This window comes from Equus asinus, chromosome 25 (genome assembly GCF_041296235.1).
Source record: "Equus asinus isolate D_3611 breed Donkey chromosome 25, EquAss-T2T_v2, whole genome shotgun sequence".
NCBI lineage: Eukaryota > Metazoa > Chordata > Mammalia > Perissodactyla > Equidae > Equus > Equus asinus.
The window spans coordinates 45668278-45688991 of NC_091814.1; the positions used below are offsets into that span (position 1 = coordinate 45668278).

General features: G+C 46.1%; 1 protein-coding gene across 1 annotated transcript in view; it reads left to right on the plus strand.

Annotated features, from left to right (window-relative positions):
• ASTN1 (astrotactin 1) overlaps nucleotides 1-20714 on the plus strand; it is a 292192-nt gene that overhangs the window by 245769 nt on the left and 25709 nt on the right. Inside the window, exons 17-18 of the mRNA XM_014845333.3 lie at nucleotides 11670-11938; nucleotides 18483-18616. Of these exons, the coding sequence (XP_014700819.1) occupies nucleotides 11670-11938; nucleotides 18483-18616 (403 nt within the window). The remainder of the gene's footprint in view (nucleotides 1-11669; nucleotides 11939-18482; nucleotides 18617-20714) is intronic.

A 20714-nucleotide genomic window follows, 5' to 3' on the forward strand; every position in this document is an offset into this window, starting at 1 on the left:
AGTCTGAATCAGTAGTTTTCAAATTAGGCTGCTTGTACCCTGGGGCCCTGAGTTGATGCTTGCAGGGCTCCATAAACAATAGAGTTGTTATTTTTACCAAACATAATGATGTTAAATGCTGAAGGAGTCTCTGCCCCACTTTTCTCTCTTGTACATATTGGGGTTACTTGTAGAGTTTTTAAAAACTGTTCTGATAATCTTTATAAAATAAATTATTCTTGTTTAGGGGAGTGAATCCCAACTTGTTGTCTGAAGACTGCCTGAGCCAGGATTATTTGGCATGCCTGATAAAATGCAGATCCCCAGCTCCACCCCACTGATTTAGGGAAATACTAAGAAGGTCAGATCACAGAATAATAGAAGTTTAACATTTGACTGTGAAAAGGGATTTAGAACCTATTCTTCGGAAGTGCTCCCCCTGCTGTGACATCCCCGACAAGTGGTTGTCTGGCTTCCACATGAATAGTCCAGAGCTCAGCGTGTCCAAGGCTGCCCATCCTACTTTGTATCACCTATGAATTCTTACAAAAACTGTCCCTAAAGGAATCAAGAGTCTTCCTTCAGCCTCCCCCCGCCCTCCAGAGTAGCTTTCTAGACTTTCTCCTGAGTATGCCCAAAACCTCGCTCTCATGCCTCAGTATCACTCCTTGACATATCACTGTCCACTGTCTACTCTTCTATCCACTCCCCCCAGCACCACACTGGAAAATGGGCTTTTTCTTATTTATCTGTGTGTATGAGCACTGAGTACTGTATCTAACACATAGTCGGCACTCAATGAAAATTTGTGGTTCAGTGAACTCATCTCCCTTCCTGTCTTGGATCTTAATTCTGCCCTCTGAAATATACAGAATTCATGTGATCCCACTTCCACGTGACAACCCTTCAAATATTTAAAGAGAGAGCTGCTAAGCCTGCTTCCAAAGTCTCCTTGTATCCATCCCAAACTTCTCAGTCCCTCCATTGTTCATAGGACACTGTCACCCAGATGCCCTGGAATCCTGGACCACCTCCCTTTTGTTAGAGTCTCTCTCCACTTGAGTCACCCAGAACTGAACTAATTCATGGCATATGGCTTGACACGGCACTGTTTCTCTCCATCACCTTGCCCACCACACTCTCTTAGTACAATCTAAAATTACATCTGGTGGCTTGGCAGCCATGCTCCACTCCTTGCCAGCCTCTTCGTCTTCTAACTTTTGCTTTCTCGTGCATCCAGCTGTTTCCACCGTTTACAAACCATGTTGCAACCAGACTGAGCCATGGACTCTCCCTCACAAACCAGTGTGTGTTGCCGCTCTGGGTGAAACCACATTTCATAACAAGAGTTTCATTAAGGCTGGACAGCCAGCTGCAGAGACCTAGAGGGTCTGAGAACAGAGGGCTGTCCACTCAGCTGATTTTAAACTCACCAAGAGGTGAGGGACTTGTGCAGAATCCAGAATCACAACCAGGAGCTACAATCTCTCTGAGCTGGTGGCTCCAACGGGCAGGAAAGCAGCATAAATTTCAGTGAGGCAAAGCTAAGTGGTAACGGGCTTTAAGTTCTGTCATATATAGTTAATTTGTGGAATAAATTGGTCAGGGCAGCAAAAGGATTTAACATCCAAATTCATTTGAAAAACAGAAGCTAGATGAGTATCAAGAGGAAAATGGAGACCGTTACAACATTCCCTTGCCGGTTGGAGTAGTAGTATTATTGAATAATATTTTTATTAAAAATTTCTAGACCGTTTGGTAGTTAAAGATATTTATAAGCCAGCCTTCGCAGCATCTCAGCAAGGCATTGAATTTCTTGCTGTGGAACCACATAAGCCCCAAGAGGCTCCCACCTGCACATAACTCATGTGAGCATCCTCAGCCACACACATACACACACGGTACACACAAGGTGCAGCTGAGTTTTTATAATGTAGGGCCAAGGCAAGTAGTGGTCATGTGTCGGCTTTACCATTTCAGAATTGTCAAGGGATTTCCCTGGACTGTGCTCCTCTTCTCCGGTTTGAAACCAGAAAGAAAAGAGAGATGATGAGGCAGGAGTTGGAGCATAGAGGGCAGGAGATAGACTAGGTGGAGTAAGGGGTAAATGGGTCACAAAGAGCATGTCACTGAGCTGATGGTTCCGGCAAAGCTAAAGGGACTCATGGGCACCCCCTAGCTGAGAAATAGTGCTGCCTGGTAAATAGAGGGAAGCACCACTAATTCCGCTCGCGCCACAGATAGGGCCAGAAGCTCAGAGAGGCCCCCGTGGAGCCCTCCACATTAGCAGAGGCTGAGGCTGGTGCTGGGAGCCCCCTTTCCTCTGCATGCTCTCTGTTGTCTGTTTCTCTCCGTTAGTTTCCTCCCTGTATTTAGCCCTGGGCTAGTTTCCTGAGTTTTCTTGGCTCCTTCTTGCGAGGACCAGGAAAGGGGGGAGGCACCTGCTCTTGAGTGGTCTGGGGGTGTGCACTTGGCTTCTCAGCTCAGCCTCCCAGAAAGGAAAAACAAGACTGGAAAAAAAAAGCCTTAATCTCCAGAGAAGTGCCCAGGAGCCTCTTTCCCAGTAGCCTGCTGAGCACGCCCACTCCTTCACGTGGTCTCTCTGCTAATGGAGATTTGAAAATAGCAAATCCCGCAGGTGTTCCTCATTTTCACCTCTCTCTCAGCCTCGTCCTCTCCCCGCCTCCCTCCCTCACTGCCACTCTGTCCGTGGTGAATCAGCAGGGATAATCCCATGCAGCTTTGCACATCCGGAAGGCTGTGACTCTGAATCTCTATGTCAGGTTTATTTTGATGTTGACAAGAAGCTGCACACAGCTGCGGCTCAGCCTCTGGACACTGATGGAGCCAGAAACTTCTTCCCTCTTCCTATTGCCTGTTGCCCACGGGATGGTCAGTCAGCTCCCAAGTGGCCAGCAAATGAATTGTCTCTGGCTGTGGGTCAGGGGAGGGCTCACCTACCAATGTCACCATGTTAAAGGCTATGGACACTGCTGTGAGTTGAACAGGGCCCCCCAGATTCATGCCCACCTGGAATGTGACCTTGTTTGGAAATAGGCTCTTGCCCGTGTAATTAAGTAAAGATGAGATTATCCTGGACTTAAAGCGGGCCCTAAAGCCGATGACTGGTGTCTTTATAAGAGAAGGGAGAGAGAGCCTTGGACACAGACACAGAGAAGAAACCCATCCAACAACCGAGGCCAAGATTGGAGTGAGGCAGCTCCAAGCCAAGAAACGCCAAGCAAGAGATGCTGGAGCCACCAGAAGCTAGAAGAGGCAAGGAAGGCTTCTTCCCTTGAGCCTTCAGAGGGAGCGTGGTCCTGCTGACACCTTGATTTTGCACTTTCAGCCTCCAGAACTGGAGGAATAAATTTTTGTTGTTTTAAGCCGCTCAGTCTGTGGTAATTTGCTATGGCAGCCCCAGGAAACAAGAGCGAGAGACTTGATAAGAACAAAAACCTTGGTGATCTGCCCAGAGTTGCATGAAAGGCATTTGGTGAAGAAAGAAATGTGACCATAAGAGGCAAATGAAAAAACAGAATCATGCAAATATTACCAAAGGTGGGTGTTAGCACACACCAATTTATTATAGTTCAGCCAAGACAGAGGGAGGGCCTACAGAGTTCTGGGTGCTAGGCTCTAGGGTCAAACGGATGAGTAAGTCCCCACCCTGGAAGTGAGTGGGACAGACAAGACCTAAAACCAAACTCAGTCTGATACAGTGTGGCACGTGTTCCTCTGGACATGGGCACAAATTACCAGTGGAATTACTTAGACTAGGAACAGCGGGAGCAGAGTGGCTCTCGGTAAGTATATAGGAAGGACAGACGGGCAGGAAGGAATGGAGGGAAGGAGAGAAGGAGAAAGGAAGGAAGAGAGAAGGAAAGACTTTTAAGGATGTGTGGGGAGGAGAATGACATCAGCCCAGCCTGCGCACTTAGTAAGTGCTTTCAGATAAGCTCTCTGAGCTCCCGCAGGTCTCCAGGCCTGGCCTTTATGGCAAACCCTAATGAGGCTTTGGACTGCAGCCTGGAGGAGTTGCAGGCAATCAGAGATTAGGAAAAGCTAAAATCCCTTTGCTTCTTTCCATCCCTGTGCATTTGTTGAACGCTTACCAAGCGGGGGGCGTTGGGTGAGAGCCATGACAATCCAGCAAACATAAGGCAGCTTCTTGCCCGCTGGGGACTGACAGTCTAACTAATTAGAAGAGTTCATTTTTGAAGCACCAGCTTTAGGGCTTCCTAGTCATTCTTGCATTTTGTTTCTGTTCCTCTTGAGATGCATGGGCTGTATAGAGAGAGATCGCCAGGCATCCTTTAAGTGGTGGTTGCATCACTGAGCTGTCTTCGTTTTTTCCTCTTTACAGTAAGTTTAAGATTAAAAAAGGGGTACAATCAGAGTCATGCCAGGCCAAGGCTATCTGTTTTTATTAATGCTTTGGTGGATGCTGCTGTCCTGCTGTTTCTTGGGCTTAACCTCTTGTTCCAAATGGAACATCACAATTATTGACCAGAAAGAGGCTGACAGAGGCTTCAGCAAATTTAGTCAATCTGTTATGAAATTAACTATTCCGATGCCAAAGCTGCCTAACAACTTTTGGCAAACTTCTGTCTCCTACAGCTTCCAAATCTGCATAGTCATAATTGATGAGCAAAATCACCACCTGGGGGTCCCCTGGAGAAAGGTTTAATTCTCTTTGGTGGGCAATGCTTCATAAGGCAGTTGGAAAATTGGAAAACGGCATTTTTAGAGAAGAAAAATGTCAGCAAGGATTGGGGGGAAAGTAAGCATTTTCTGGGTAAGTGTCAATTAAACAAAAAATTCAATTTTCCAGACGACACCTTTTCTTGAACCTCCCAGTTAATGGAGCTTTGCTGAAATGCCTAGTGGGTATTTGATGGGCTAATTATGACACTGAACCTCGCCACACCCAGAGATGCTGCTCATGCCTGTGACAAAGATTATCTGCTATTTCCAGAAACTTCTTGAAGAAATACCAAATAACTAGATCCCAAGCGTACAGTAACTTTAATTTTAGAACAAAAAGTAAGGGATACATCCTGACAAAGGATTTGTTTTTAAATTCGGAGTTCATTTGTAGGGAGGAACAAGAATATAAACTCTTTGGAGTTGGGACTGTTTTTGAACATGCGAACCAGCATGTTTTCCTGTATTTAACCCTAAAAGAAAGATATGCTTCCTCTGAGCTAATGGGTACTGAGGAGTGTGTGTTGGAAATGTGGATGGGCTCCTGTGTGCAGGCTGAGATGGGGCAATGTAGAGAATCTGCAGAAGACACAGGTTTTCATCTTTTGTTCATATGACCATCCTTGGGGTCCAGAATGTTTCTCTCTTTTGCTGTCACAACCACTGCCTTTTTGGCTGGTGAAGTGGAGCACATGATGCTGAATCTCAGTATGATGCTCTCTCTCCTCTCCCAGAGCTCCTAGAACCCCCACATCGATGTCCCTTCCAACTGCTGCTTGGTCCCCATGGCCTCACAGGCCCAGGTACCAGTCATGTCCTTTCAACATTTTGTGACATTACTGGCTACAACTTTCTCACATTTTTCTGGCCATAGGAAAACCACCATCTGCTCTTCAGCAGCACAGTTGGCTATTCCTTTTCTTAGGCTCCAATCTTGAAATCCCAAGGTAACAACCCAATGCACATTAATGACCTTTGAGATGCATATGTATGTTTTATAAAATTTACAAAATGTACTTTTGAAGTATTTCCTCAAATCTCTGCAACTAGTTTATCTCTGACCAATTCCCATTTGTACCTGAAAGAAGTGGAACTCACTCTGGATTGATGTCCCTCTTAGAAGAAAACCAGAAAATCTCAAAAGGACCCAGGACAGCAAAGCAAGAAATGAATTTAAACCCAGCCTGTGTAGTTAGTACCTGCAGAACACTTTGTATACAAGTCATGATAAATGATTTATTAACTCCACAAACATTTGCAGGCATTCAATAAATATTTGTTTAATAAATTGTTGAATGCATTAGTTACATTACATGTTAGGCACCGTGGATTATTATAGCAGAGAACAAGACGTAATTTCACCCCTGAAGGAGCCCACCATTTGATGGCATGACTAGTGGGCAGGGCAGGTAAGTAGACAGCCATTGTGAGAATAATTAATTTTAGAGAGTGCTCATTATGTCCCAAGCACTGTTCAACTCTGTTCATGGATTGACTCAGTTAATCTTTATCACAGACTTACTAACTCAGGTCAGTTATTATCTCCGTTTTATATATGAGAAAGCCCAGGCACAGGGAGGTTAAGAAACTCACCCCAAATTACACAGCCAGCAAGTGGGAAGGTGAGAAATCAAACGCAGGCAGTCTGACTCAGACCTCACACTTTCAACTACCATGCCCTTGGGGCAGCAGAGGGCAAGCAGAGAAGTGGATGGTTTGGGGAGGTCAGAAATGGAGACTTAAGAAGACTGGGCGATTGATTGGGAGAGTGGGAGAGAACCGACAACAAAGCCAGGATTCCTGGCTTGAGAAACTAGGAAATTGGTGCTGTTTGCTGGGCTAGGACCTACAAGAGGAGGAACAGGTTGCTGGGGAGGGTGTGGAGGAAGTGACATCTGCAGTTTGGGACTTTAGTAAGGGGCTAGAGGCTGTTTTCAAATGCTTTTTGTTTGACTTGTTTTTAAAATTTAAATCTATGGTCATGACTTACTATATTCACCCCCTTTCCCCTCCAAAAAATACATATATCCATGGATATATAGATGCAGATAGAAAGATAGAGATATGGATATCTACACCTGAACTAGAGAAAGGAGTTTCAAAGATGAAGACAGTGCCTGACCCCAGAGCTCTCATCATCTCATATAGAGGTGTAGAGAGAAGTGGCCAGTTTATACTCTATCCTATTTTCCCTGATTATTAATCCATTGTATTGTATTTTGTTCAGGTCTCAGGGTGTGTCCCATGGCAGGTCTAGGAGTTCACATTAAGACCATCCAGAGTGACCTGAACCTCTCTGTCTCTGTCCAAAAACATCCTGAAAGACTGATTTGAGCCTGGGCACACGGATGGAAATGTGAATTCAGATAACTCCAGGATGTCCCGTGTGTGAACAGGAATAGCCCGGGGTGGGGACGGGTGGGGGTAGCACCTGGAATGCAGGGTGTCAGGGACTTCAGGGCGCAGTTTGCTATGGCCGTGCTTCATTTGCCCCATGTCAAGCTTTCTTTCCTGTGGATCGTAAGCTGTCTCCAAAAGCTGGGATCTGATTAGTTTGCATTTGATTTCTTTGCTGCCTAATGAACTGCCTCTGTAATTCTAGCTGTGATGTCATTAGCATCTCATTGCCTTGGGCAACAACTCAGGAGAGAGATTCTTAAGCAGTCCAGAATCCTATAGGAATTGTACCAGTTTACTTCATGACAATGAATTCACCTTTATGGCCTGTCAGTTCCCACCAGCAGAGTAGAGCCTGCATGAGGATGGGACAATCACCTTCATCACTCTCATATGCTCCTGAGTCTAGGTGGGTGAGTATGTACATGCCTAAGGCCATGGGCACATCCACAGTGAGATTTTGAACAGTGAGGATGCCAATATTCTCAAACCACCATATTCTATTGGGGAAATTCATCCACTGAGTGCTGTAGGATACAGATTTAGCCCAGAGCAAATGGCATTTATTTATAGCAAACTGTATTTGCAAAATGGTTTGCAGTTTTGAGATTGTTAACTACATTCCAGGTTGGCTGTTCTTCTGCTTGTAAGAGCACTAACTGTGCTGGCTGGACTCCAGAGCCTCCCCTGAGAGGAATGGGGTGAATTCTGCCAACGGGGTGGGGGGGGCACACCTGGGTATTCTTAATCAGAAGGTACTTTTTTGTGAATTATAATCTTTTAAGACCTTAATTGTAGCTTCTTTCTTGTGTCCAGAGACTGTGTACTTGTTGAAGTAGAATATTCATTTTATTAAGAGACAATGTAGCGTCTCAAGTTACTAGAGCATTTCTACCCAGGAGCTGCAGGGCAGAAGAGGGCAGAAGTACCAGTGCACTGTATTTGGAGTGGGCAGTGGAGGGGGAGCCACGGAACCATGAGGAGGTCAGGTGGGGTCTCCTCCCTGGGACTCGCCACACCCAACCTCTCTGCCACCCACTTAACCCTGAGGAGGAGTTATAAGCAAGTCTCAAAGATCAGACTCTCCTGAAGCTTTTGGGATTTGGACCACTCTTCCACTTGCCACAGACATGATGGTTATAGGTGCTCTCTTTGGGCACAGGGAGATTTATCGAGGCTTTCACCACCAGACTCCATCATTCTAAGGAGTATTTCCCAATTGTATCTTTAAGTGTGCATGGAAAATGCATTTCCTCTCTGAAAAATCTCCTCCTCACACACATCTCTATTCTTTGCTGGAGCCTGAATAGATGGCTTTGGGGAGTTCGCTGCTCATTACTTCTGTGTAAATCCAGCTCTTCTCTAGACAGCTCCATCCTGCATGGCAAGGGGACCGGAGGGGCAGTTACTCCCGTCCTCTAGCAGGGCTCACTGTATGTGGACCTGAATATTCAGGAGAAGGAAAATATGATTCTGAATTCAAATAAGAGTTTGGTGACCTCTCACCATCTTCTTCCGTAACCTCCTTCCCATGCCTCTCTTCTCCCTAACCTTGCACCCATCCAGGGCTGAAGGATATTGAGGGGAAAGAGCTGCCTCTTGGTTTTAATTGGGATAGCCAGAAGACAGCAATGAGGGGACAGCCCCTCAAATGTTTACAGCAATTACAAGCCTTCATGATGGAGCACTGGAGGGCAGGGAGGCTGTCATTCATCTCCAGGCAATGTTTGGGCTTGCAGTGCCCTCTAGTGGCCTCATTTGTCTGTCGGAATAGTACATCCTAAGTAATGAACAGGCAGAGGGTATGTAGATAGGTGTGTATGCAGAGGGTGGGGAGTTCCTGGATATTTAGGGATTAAAGGTGAGAGAAAAGGAATTTGGTGGCATATTATTTCCCCTGAGGTAACTTGTTCTCCCTGTGAAGGACAGTGAGGGGCATTTTTTAAAATTTTCCCTTGTGAGTTTTATTTGCCCTTCGTTGTCTTGTGTCTCTCACAGTTACTTTACATGTCTCTATTATTCTCCTTAGGATAAATTTTATGGAATTGTTTTACTCATTAATATTTTATTTATTCCATTGAAAAAAACCTGTGCCACCACAAATTTTTTTAAGTCTCCAGGCATTACTTTTCCGTAAATTTATTTTCTCTGGTGCCTCAGTGGCCACACAGGATTGATCACACCTTCTTCCCTCTCACAGAAGTCATTTTAGACTTGATGTCACCATCTAGTGGTCATTTTGTGGAAACGCTTTGCCCAGCCTCAGTCGAATACATTCTCCCCCAGGAGGGCTCTGGGTCGACCATGCATCTGATTGTAAGGGGCCTGAGGGCTGCCAAGAGACCCTCAAGCTCTCAGGCAAGGCTTGCACAGCAGAATTTTAAAAACCTTATCTTGAAAAGAAGCACTGCATCTCTACTGTTTTTTGTTTTTGTTTTTGTTTTGGAATTTTATTCACTTTCCCAATGAATGAAGGCCTGTTTTTCAAGAAGTCACATTAAGGATCCAAAGGCCTCACCCCACCCCCAGTTTATCCCTGCCCAGTCTGCATAGCCGGTTGAAGAAGATTGGAGGCCTGGCCAGGGGCTGGGTGAGGAGGGTCCTGCCAGATCATGGCCACTTCCCAAACACTCCCAGCCATGAGTTGCATAAGCTAAATGTCAATCAAGAGTCACATGTCTGGGGGCCGCCTGGTGGTGCAGCAGTTAAGTTCGCACGTTCTGCTTCTCTGTGGCCCAGGGTTCGCCGGTTCGGATCCCAGATGCGGACATGGCACTGCTTGGCAAAAAGCCATGCTGTGGTAGGTGTCCCATGTATAAAGTAGAGGAAGATGGGCATGGAGGTTAGCTCAGGGCCAGTCTTCCTCAGCAAAAAGAGGAGGATTGGCAGTAGTTAGCTCAGGGCTAATCTTCCTCAAAAAAAAAAAAAAAAAATTACATGTGGCTTCGAGCAACATGGGGGCTAGCTCGTGGGGGCTTCTGGGCCTCCTATTTGATGACATCATTGTTGGTTTTGGCATGTGCAGTTATGCAGTTCTCTTATAGCCTAGGAAGGGCTTGAGCTCAACTCTGGGTCTGTTATTAAACAAGATGCAAATGTGAAATGAAGTATAGCGCATATTGATGGTCACTGAGTGAATCCTTTGCCTTAGTGCACAAGAGGAGCCCCATGTCAATGGAGCTTCTGGGTACAAGCACCTCATCTGCATGATGATGATGCTCATCTGGGAAACAGCAGGGCTGAAATGCCTCCTGACATTCCACATGGGCTCCTATTACATGCAAACAAGAGGGAGGAAAGCAGAGCTCCCTGGACCCCAAAAGAGAGAACTCCTTTATGAAGTCAATGAGTTGCATCTCACAAGCACCTTCTGGAACCACTGTGCAAATCCTTCCAACCAGTTCCCCTAAAGATCCACCCCATCAAGTATAGCATTCTGGATGGGTCTGAGAGGACCAGAGTGAACATTCTGTGTCTGGCCATTGTTTCCAAAAGCGCAGGGGTCTCCCTGAAATTGTTTCATGTTCCAGATGACGGCTGTGCCACGAAGGGTCAGGGATCTCTTAAGTAGCCCAGGGCTTTTTGTCAGCAGACTCTACTTCCATCTTGCTTTAGAATTCATAAGTTAAATGGAAAACCATGAAGTCTTGGAAGAGAATTATCAAGCAGGGCCTTCTCCCATAGGGAACAGAGTATTATTTGCTAGTAGGCATTTCCTATGTTTGTCGCCAAAAATAAACCAAGAATTTCCCTGTCTTTTACTTCTCAGTCAAGGGTGATATGAACCTGTCTCTGAGGTTTCGGAGTGCAATCTCTTTGAAAAAGCCAAAGTATGCTCCCCATCTTTGATACATTGATTAATAATGAGGCAGAGAAGTCCTCTTCTTCTATGATTTACAGGTTCAGGAATCAGACAGAATTGGATTCAGATCCCAGCTCTCACAATATCCTAGTTGTGCGATCTTGAGGCTGTTGGCCTCACGTTCCCCATCTGTAAAATGGGTGTAATGATAGAACTCCATGCAGAGAGCCGTTATCAGGGTTAAAGAGGTCTTGAGCAGCTCCCACTTTCATAGCACAGGCTCAATAAATCTTACCGATAGTTATGATTAAAACTATTATGATGAATCGGTGACGTGCGCTAGCCACTGTGTTACGTGCTCTAAAAACATTGTGCCATTTATTCATTACACAATGCTAGAGGTAGGTACTATTAATAGCTCCGTTTTATGGATGAAGAAACAAATCCTAGACTAAGCCCCGCCGTTATTGTTTGTATTATTGGTGACAGTCATAAATCCTGCACACATACTGCAGAAGCGTCCCTCTGAGAGGAGCAGTGGAGCTGACGAGTCTCAGCAAGGAAACAACCTGGTCTCACATTGGGAGGGGCCACTCCCAACTCTGTGGGTCACTGAGAGGAGGGGCTCCCCAGATTAAGTGGGACGACAGAATCACATTCTTACCCCCTCAGTGACATTGCCGACCCCTCAAGGATTTGACTCCAGCACTCAGGGGCCACGAGGTCGTGCAAGTCCTTGCTCTTTCACCTTCCTCACTGTTCCTTTTCATTTTGTGTCTGGCAGGCAACTCCCCATCTGATGAGTCGGAGGAGCGGGAAAGAGACCCCAAGGTACTGACGTTCCCAGAATACATCGCCAGCCTGTCAGAGTCTGGCACCAAGCGCATGGCAGCTGGAGTCCGCATGGAGTGCCAGAGCAAGGGACGATGCCCCTCGTCCTGCCCTCTGTGTCATGTGACGTCCAGCCCTGACACCCCGGCCGAGCCAGTTCTGCTGGAGGTGACCAGAGCAGCCCCCATCTATGAATTGGTGACCAACAACCAGACCCAGAGGGTAAGAGGCCTGGGACTTTTGGCTCAGAGAGGCATCACCAACTACAGAGGGCCCTCCAAATGGCCTGACGAGGTGACAGGGTGCAGTTGAGCTCCATGCTAGAATATGGATAGTGAGACTTTTTGTTTAGGTAATCCAGGCACCTAATTTGCTTAGATTTGCATGTTTGCATATTAAATCAAATCAGTGTATCCACAGCACCCATGGTAATGACTCAGGAGTCACAGCTCAGATTTGTATAGGTCTTTGAGCAACAAGGGCTGGAAAGCAGAAGGTAGATAGGGCGGCATAGCAGTTGTAGTCACCAAAGTCATTGTTCAGAAAGCCTTGGGGGACAGTCACGGGAGGAGGCTCAGCTCTGCCTCCCCTTTATTGGCATGGGAGGTAGACCAGCTCCCCTAAGTGGTCCAAGCCTGGGACCAGCTTCAGCTAGACTGGAAGGAGCATGTCAGGCACATATCCCAAAGGGATCTGGAGGGGGTTGGTTTCCCGCCCATCACTCTGACTCTAAGAACAAAACGCCAGTCCATGCAGATCTTTCTGCCTTATATTATGCAGCTAAGCTATGACATTTCCCAAGCACCCTCCCTTTCCCTCTGCTGCTCCCTTTCCAAAGGTGCTGGGAGAAAATGAATTGACCCCAAAGGATAAGCTGGAGAAATGTGGCAGAGACAGGGTCTTGGCGCATTCCTTGCTCTCCGATCTGCTCAAGGACATAAAGAATAGAGTGGATCAAAACACACACAACAACAATGACAAAAATAAAAAGATGAAGCTCAGAGTGTGGGACTTCTGAGACTATAAGCAAAGGCGACCTTGGGGAACAAGACATAGTCACAGCAGTGAGCCACTTACCTGCCTGAGAGGTGTGCCCATCCAGGTGCGGTGATAATTGCTTTCTCTTTCCTCCTTTAAGGGACACCTGGTGTGTCACAGTTTGTTTCATAGGTGATGCTCAAACCAACGGGAGGGATTTTGCATGTGTGTGTGTTTCTCTCACCTATCTGCCTCTGCCACAGATATTTCATTGAGTATTTGAAAATAAGGTTTTTCACAGGAACAAATTCCTCTTCAATCTGATAGAAGTGACTATAGGAAGTGGAGCGGGAGAGGAGAGACAACTGGAGGGGGCTTGGAAGGATGAAGAGAAGGAGGGGCTTGTGTTACCATGGAGACCCAAAGCTGCAGTGGCTTTTATCCAGTGCCCAGCCCTCCCCTTACCTGCCACTTTCTCTTCTATGAACACCCAAGGCTGCTGCAGCTGGTACCCCGAGCTTCTGTGCACTTGCCTAGGAAGTGCAGCGTCAGGGAGCTCTCTCACAGAACCATCCTATGGGACAGGACATGCAAAGCTGCAGGACAGAGAAGAGCTTGGCAGGAGAGGAGGGCAAGGAGTCCCTGCTTCTTGCAGGGGCATCACGAGCCAAATGAGGAAGCTGAAGGAAGTTTTGTCTTTAGCAACCCCCTTTCTGGATCCTCTGCTTGCCAAACCTTGGCCTTCCCTGTCTCCCTGCACTGATCTTAAGAGAGAGGTTGGGAGATATCTTCCATCTGGCCATCTTTTGAACACTTGAATTTCTAAACACATAGACAAGGTGGCCCAAGCTGGAGTTCAGTGCCATCGTATGTTTCTTCCCTTTCTTCTTCCTTAGACATATTCTGTCTTTGCTATTCTCTCTGCTCCTCTGCTTTTCCTTCTAATTTTTCCCTTTTCTCCAAAGAATGGAGATGAGTGAAGAGGAAAGGAGAAGTGGAAGCGTGCTAAGTCATGGCATTAGTAACTCAGTGTGTGTTCTTATCTCTACCTCTCTGGTATATCTTTGGGTGAATTTTCTAACCTCCCTTGGCCTCACTGTCCTCCTTCTGTTGGACTAGATAATCTCTGACACCATATTTCAGTCTCTCTGTGATTGCAATCCAGAAACAGGTAGGTCAAACCATACAACCAACCAGGTGTCTCAAACCCAGCACAGTTGCACTCACCATCTTCCACCCCAAACCACACCTATTGTGCTTCCATCCCAGTGAATGGCATTATTTTCTACCAAGTTGCCCAAACTGGAGACCAGGTATGCTTCCTAGACTTTCCTTGTCATTCCCTAACATCCATTCCATCACCAAGAATGAAAAATAACTCGAATCCATCCTCTTTTTATCATACCCCCTGTCACAGCCTGACTAGTTCAGTCATCCATTGTACCACCAGGCCACCATCTTCTTATCATAGTGGCCTCCTTACTGGTTTCCCTGTTAGACCAGTCGGAGTCATCTGTCCAATATGGGCTTCTGATCATATTGCAGCAAGTTAATTCAATGGTTTTGCAGACTCTGTTGAATACAATCTGAAGTCATTAGCACATCATTACAAGCACAGTTCATTATCCAATTTTGTCTTCACTTGGTTAGATTGTACCCACTCTATATTTATACTCTGTCCTGCAAAATTTAACTCCTTGTACTTACTTAAACACAACACATTTTCTCTCGTGCTTCTGGCCCTTTAGACTTGAGACTCTCTCTCCCAGGAATGCCCTCTCCCACATTCCTGACACTGGCAAAGTCCTACTATTACTTCCAAGTTTCAACTCAAATGTCACCAGCTGTTGAAAGCCCTCCCTTACTCTCCCATGCCGACCCAGAGTCCCTTCACATAGCTCTCATTGTATATGTGCATACATCTTTTAAAGCACGCATCACCTACTATCATCGTTGTTTACTCTCCTCTAGACTATGAGAAATGCTTTTTCTTCTATGGAATTCCAGGGCCTAGCAATAGTTGACACATAGTTGGCACTCTGCTGAATAAATGAATGAATGATGAATGGGTGGAGAAATGAACGTATAGATGAACTTGGCTTGAAAGTTCAGCTGCTCTCCTTAGAGAAAAATAATAACAAAAATGGGAAAGGCCTATTTCTTTTTGGAATCAGGATTGAATCTAATAATAATTAGGTTGTAATTAACATGTAACACCTGGCACATTGTAGGTACTAAGGAAAATGTAACTTTCATTTCTCTTCCATTCCCAAAAGGGTTCCTTCTTGATTTCTCTCTTCTACCTTCATCCTCCCTTCTACAGTTACCTGTAGCCCAGGATTCAGAGAGTAGGAACTCTCATGGAATGGTGTGGATCCAAGATGGAAAGTTAAAGCTTTTGAAGAAATGGCATTTAAATGTTGGTCATCAGAAGTGTTGGTTCTTGCTCCTTTGGATTGAAAATCTGACTACATTGCTCTCCTGTTTAAAACATTTTAATGGGTTACGATTGGTCTTAGACTGTGACACACAGCCCCCTTACCATGGCCTCCACAGCCCTCCGTCATCAGCCCTGCCTCCCTCCACTTGTTGAGCATCTCTTTGCCGCCACTGCCTCTTACAGCCAGATGAGCCTTTTCTCAGTTGATTTTAGAACCAAGTTTCATCCAGGCTGAACACTTCCCCAGCTGTTGTGACCAGATGACTCTCGATCTGTCCCTCTGAGCGCAGATAAAAACTCACATCCTCGTGGAGCCCTTCCCAAACTCCTCTGTGAGATTGTCCCTACCCCTTTTCCATCCTGCCACCATTTTACTCTTTTCCTTTGGAGCCCCTACCACAGTTGTGGTTATTTGGTTATTTATGTAACTTTTGTTTGTTTGTTTGTTCATTATTTGGCTGTAAGCTTTATGTGGGCGGGGGCCATATAGGTCTTATGCACCGTTGTACCCTTAACACTCAGCACAAGAAATGGTCCCTTGGAGGTGCTTAGCCGTTTGTTGATTGAAGACTCTAAGGCAGCAACCGCAATTCCTTTTTATCCCACCTATCTCCAAGGAAGTCTGTTTTCCTGGTTTAAAAAAACACACTTTTTAATTTGAATTAGGTTCAGTCAGGCAAAGCTTAAAGTGAGCACCTGGTGTGTACCAGGCTTCATGCTGGGAGCTGGCGGATACAGCGTTAATTGAGAGAGCTTGATGCAAAGAGCCTGAGAGGTCGAATCGGTCCCATGGGGCTCAGGTTCTGACGCTGCCCCACTCACTAGGCTGTGACCCTGAGCAAGTCACCTAATCTCTTTGACTCTAGATGTCCTCTACTGTAAGTCACAATACTGCTTATCATGGAGCCCAAACGAAAGTGTTAGCACCTAAAAGGGCCTTGTCAATTCTGCGACTCTGCTCAAATCCCAGCGGTAACCAAGAATTGGTCTCTGTTCCCTAGAGGCTCCCAGTCTGAGGAGGGGGCCAGTATGGACCCTTATTTCAGGTGGAGCTGGAGTTCTCACGGGGCAGACTGCTCCAGAGTGCAGTTCTGAGCCTGTTTGCCACGTTGCTTCCACCTTCTACTGGGAAAGAGAGGCCTACTGCATAATTACAACCCAAGAAGAACTGCAAAGATATTGTAAGTGAGAGGAGATACCGGGGCAGGGTGAAGATAAGGATGCACAGAGAGACATTTGAGAAAGGGCTCCATGCCTCTGGGCAGAGAGAACAGTGGTCAAGGCAGGCCCCCTGAGTGTATGGGAAAGAGGTCATTCTTGCTGGAAGCTGAAGTGAGAATGATAGAACAGAATAGGAGGGACATGGGAGGTGGAGGAAGACTTGCTTCCAAGGTAAGATGGCCTGTGTTGAGCTCTGGAAGAATGGAACATAAGCTACCGGCTTTGGGCTCAGACATTTTGATTTTTTTTTTTTTTTTTTAAAGATTTTATTATTTCCTTTTTCTCCCCAAAGCCCCCCCGTACATAGTTGTATATTCTTCGTTGTGGGTTCTTCTAGTTGTGGCATGTGGGACGCTGCCTCAGCGTGGTCTGATGAGCAGTGCCATGTCCGCGCCCAGGATTCGAACCAACGAAACACTGGGCCGCCTGCAGCAGAGCGCGCGAACTTAACCACTCGGCCACGGGGCCAGCCCCTCAGACATTTTGATTTTTGCAGAGTTATCTCCTTTTTTTTTTCTTGTTCTCTTCTTTTTTTTTCTTTTTTGTTTTTTCTTTCCCTTCCTTCCTTTCGCCCTCCTTTCCTCCTTTCTTTCTTTCCTGCTTTTAATTTTTTGGCCTAAAGTTTTCCAGGATAGCTGTTTCATTTCTCTAATTTAGCAATTCTGTGTGGGGGTGGCGAGAGCAGGACAGAGAAGAGCATCACAGGAGAAGCAGAGGCTGCAGATGTCGAGTTGCCCCAGAGTGAAATCTCTGACCTTGGCCAGCTTGGACAGCCATGTGCCCTGCGGCCAGTCTCACCCTCTCCCCCATCTTGGGCTCGCCCCCCTTGAGGCAGCGAGACCCCAAGGCAAGGTTGGTGCCTGTCAGGATCTACTTCGTCAGCAGGGAATTGCCCCTATCACAAGTTCTCTTCCCTCACTGGTCTAATTTTACTCTTTTGTCCTTTTATTTAATAGTGAATTTCTGCTGTGAAATTGTATATGAAGAATTGTTCTAGGCTTTGTGGCATTCACAGGCTTCCACATAAGACCCAACCCTGTCATTCAAAGACAATAATAACTGCTGGCATTTACCAATGATTCATGTGTACTATTTATGTGTGACTAATGTGTGCACGGCATAGTCCCTATGCTGTCCCTTTGGCATATGATATATATTATTTCATTTAATTGCCACACCAACTCTATGAGGAAAGTGCTATTTTTTTCCCCATTTTACCACTGGGGACACTGAGTGTATGTAATTTGCTCAAGGTCACACAACAGTGATAGGTGGAGCTGGAGTTCTCACGGGGCAGACTGCTCCAGAGCACAGTTCTGAGCCTGTTTGCCACGTTGCTTCCACCTTCTACTGGGAAAGAGAGGCCTACTGCATAATTACAACCCAAGAAGAACTGCAAAGATATTGTAAGTGAGAGGAGATACCGGGGCAGGGTGAAGATAAGGATGCACAGAGAGACATTTGAGAAAGGGCTCCATGCCTCTGGGCAGAGAGAACAGTGGTCAGGGCAGGCCCCCTGAGTGTATGGGAAAGAGGTCATTCTTGCTGGAAGCTGAAGTGAGAATGATAGAACAGAATAGGAGGGACATGGGAGGTGGAGGAAGACTTGCTTCCAAGGTAATGACCTTGATCACAGGGATGAACTGTTGTACTAATGAGAGGGAGGCGCCTTTGAGGTCCTATGAGGTCTAGGCTTCCCAGAAACGATCTCCTGGGATAGGAATTTTAGATCAAAATATACTGAAGTCGGGGCTTGCCCAGTGGTGTAGCGGTTAAGTTTGCGCAGTCCCCTTTGGTGGCCCAGAGCTCGCTGGTTCAGATCCCAGGTGCAGACCTACACACCACTTATCAAGCCGCACTGTGGCAGCATCCCACATATACAACAGGGGAATATGGGCACAGATTTTAGCTCAGGGCCAATCCTCCTTAGCAAAAAGAGGAGGATTGGTGATGGATGTTAACTCAGGGCTAATCTTCCTCAAACAAATAAAAAATAGTGGAGTGGCGCTACAGCCTACTGGCTGGAAGTTATTGAGGGCCAAGCAGAGCCTTGATGCTCTGTCTCTTGATTCTGGTGACCCAGCCCTGCTCTCTGACACTCACTCTTTTCTCTGCCCTCTCTTGAAGCTCTTGCAGGAGGCCACCATGAGCTCTCTGTGGTGCTCAGGGACTGGAGATGTCATCGAGGACTGGTGTCGATGTGACTCCACTGCTTTTGGAGCTGATGGACTCCCCACCTGTGCGCCTCTCCCACAACCTGTGTACGATTCCCCTTCTCTGCCTCTCTCTTGCACGCATGCCTCACCATTATTCTGCGAATGTCTACTATTTGCAAAGCAATAGACTGGGTCTTGGGGAACAGAAAGAAAAACATGATACATGAAAGCTGCCTTCAGGGAGCTTTCAATCTTCTTGGCACTTGAATTTCTCCTTGAAGGTGGAGAAAGTAGCACAGCATGGCTAGAATATAAGAGGGTAAAAGTGCTGCCTTAGTGGAGGACGTTAGAGATCTATAATGAGACCCTAGCTAGGCCTACACACACTTGCTGGCTGTCAGGCACTGTGTGGAGCAGCTAGGTACTGTTTTCACCCCTTCCCTCCCCATTTAAAAGACAAGGGCATGGATTCAGATGGACTGAATAATTTTTCCAAGGTCATAGAGCACAAAGCAGAGCAATGGCTAAGAAGCCATGATCTTAGCCATCATAGTGTGGCGAGAATACAACTGAGAGATGACTGTGGGTAGAACCAACAGGGCTCAGTGACTGATTGACAGTGGGGGTGAGAAGGAAGGAGAAGTTGACAATAGACTTAAGACTTATGATTTGGGTAGCTGGGAAGATGAATAGGCCACAGCTGAAAAAAGAAGTGTCAAAGGATAAACAGGTTTAAGGAGGAGGCTGGTTGTGTGTGGACCTGCCTTGGAGTTGTAGTGGGGCAGCCCTATAGAGATGTTCAGTGGTCAGAGGGAAGGATGGTCTGGAGGTCTGTAAAAAAGCACATTAGAGAACATTAGAGATAAGAAGATTTAAATCAACCCCAAAGAAATAAGAAATGAAGCCACAGCTATGAGAAAGGATGCTCCCGAATAAGTATCACTGGGAAGAGCAGAGAGTCAGAGATGAGCATTAGGGGGTATCTGCATTTGAGGGGTGAACAGAGGACAAGTGCTGCAAAGGTGGCTGAGGATAAATGTGTCCACTTTCCTTCCTCCCCGGGGAAGGCTGAACAGAACTGGCCGAGCTCATGTAAATCCTCAGGCTAGGGCCTGAGGCAGGAACACATTTTAGCCTCTAATATGGCATCTGCCATGAGAGTGAAGCACAGAAATATCATGTCTACAGAAGAGTGCTGGTAGGATGGGCTGGCAAGGCAAAGAAGGCCCGAAGTAAGGATCAGGACCCACGGTAACTGGAGGGCTGAGCAAGCAGGAGCAAGATGGCAGCAGGAAACCAGCAAGGGAGAGGCTGGTCTCAGTGAACACTGCCCTCTGGCCTGTTACATGGAAGTGCGAGTGGGCATTAAAGGGCCAGGATTGAGCAGGAAGAAAACTGAGAAAGAGGAGAACACAATAGCAGAATATCATTATAAGCCAAGGTCTTCTCTTGTCTACAAGCCTTCTCTCTGTGGGTAGTTTTAGATACACCAGCCATTGGCTTCTTGCTCTTTACAGCCATGGCTTGGACCTCTTGAGTCAAAAGAGAATCAAGCTCATTATTAGTAAAAGTCTTTTCTTTAGGTAGAAAGGGAGCCAGTAGAAGAAGGTGGTGCTTCTCAACTGATTCATCAACTAACAAAGCTGCCTTTGACACATAACACTGAAGCCACCAAACAGTTATCATCAGGTGGACACAAGATCCAGCCGTTAGTGTCCTAGGGCTGATTTCATTTCTAAACCTGCATTTGCTAAATGTCAGAGCTAAAGAGCAAATTGGGCTACATTTCCATAAACAGGAACATCTATTAAGGACTTCACTTTCCTTGTCAAATCTAATCACTTCTATCAGTGGCAGACCTTAGATTTTGAATTTTTATGGGTAGTTGGAAATAGAAATGCACTCTAGTTTTATACAAGTCTATGTAAATCATACACATTTATTTCATAGTAGAGGCCTTAGTCCGTATTTTCACAGGATCTGAGTTCTCAGAAAGGTTTAGTTATTTACTTAAGCTTCCTACTGCTTTTTCTTCAAAATAGCATTCTGCATATGACTCTAATTAATGAATTTGTCAATATCTGCACTGTTTTGGGTCTATTCCATCTTTAATGTCATATGCAAACTATGCACTCCTTCATAGTAAGCCACTAAGGAGCATGTGTTTTGCATTATTTTCCCACTAGTTGAATTCCTTGCTATT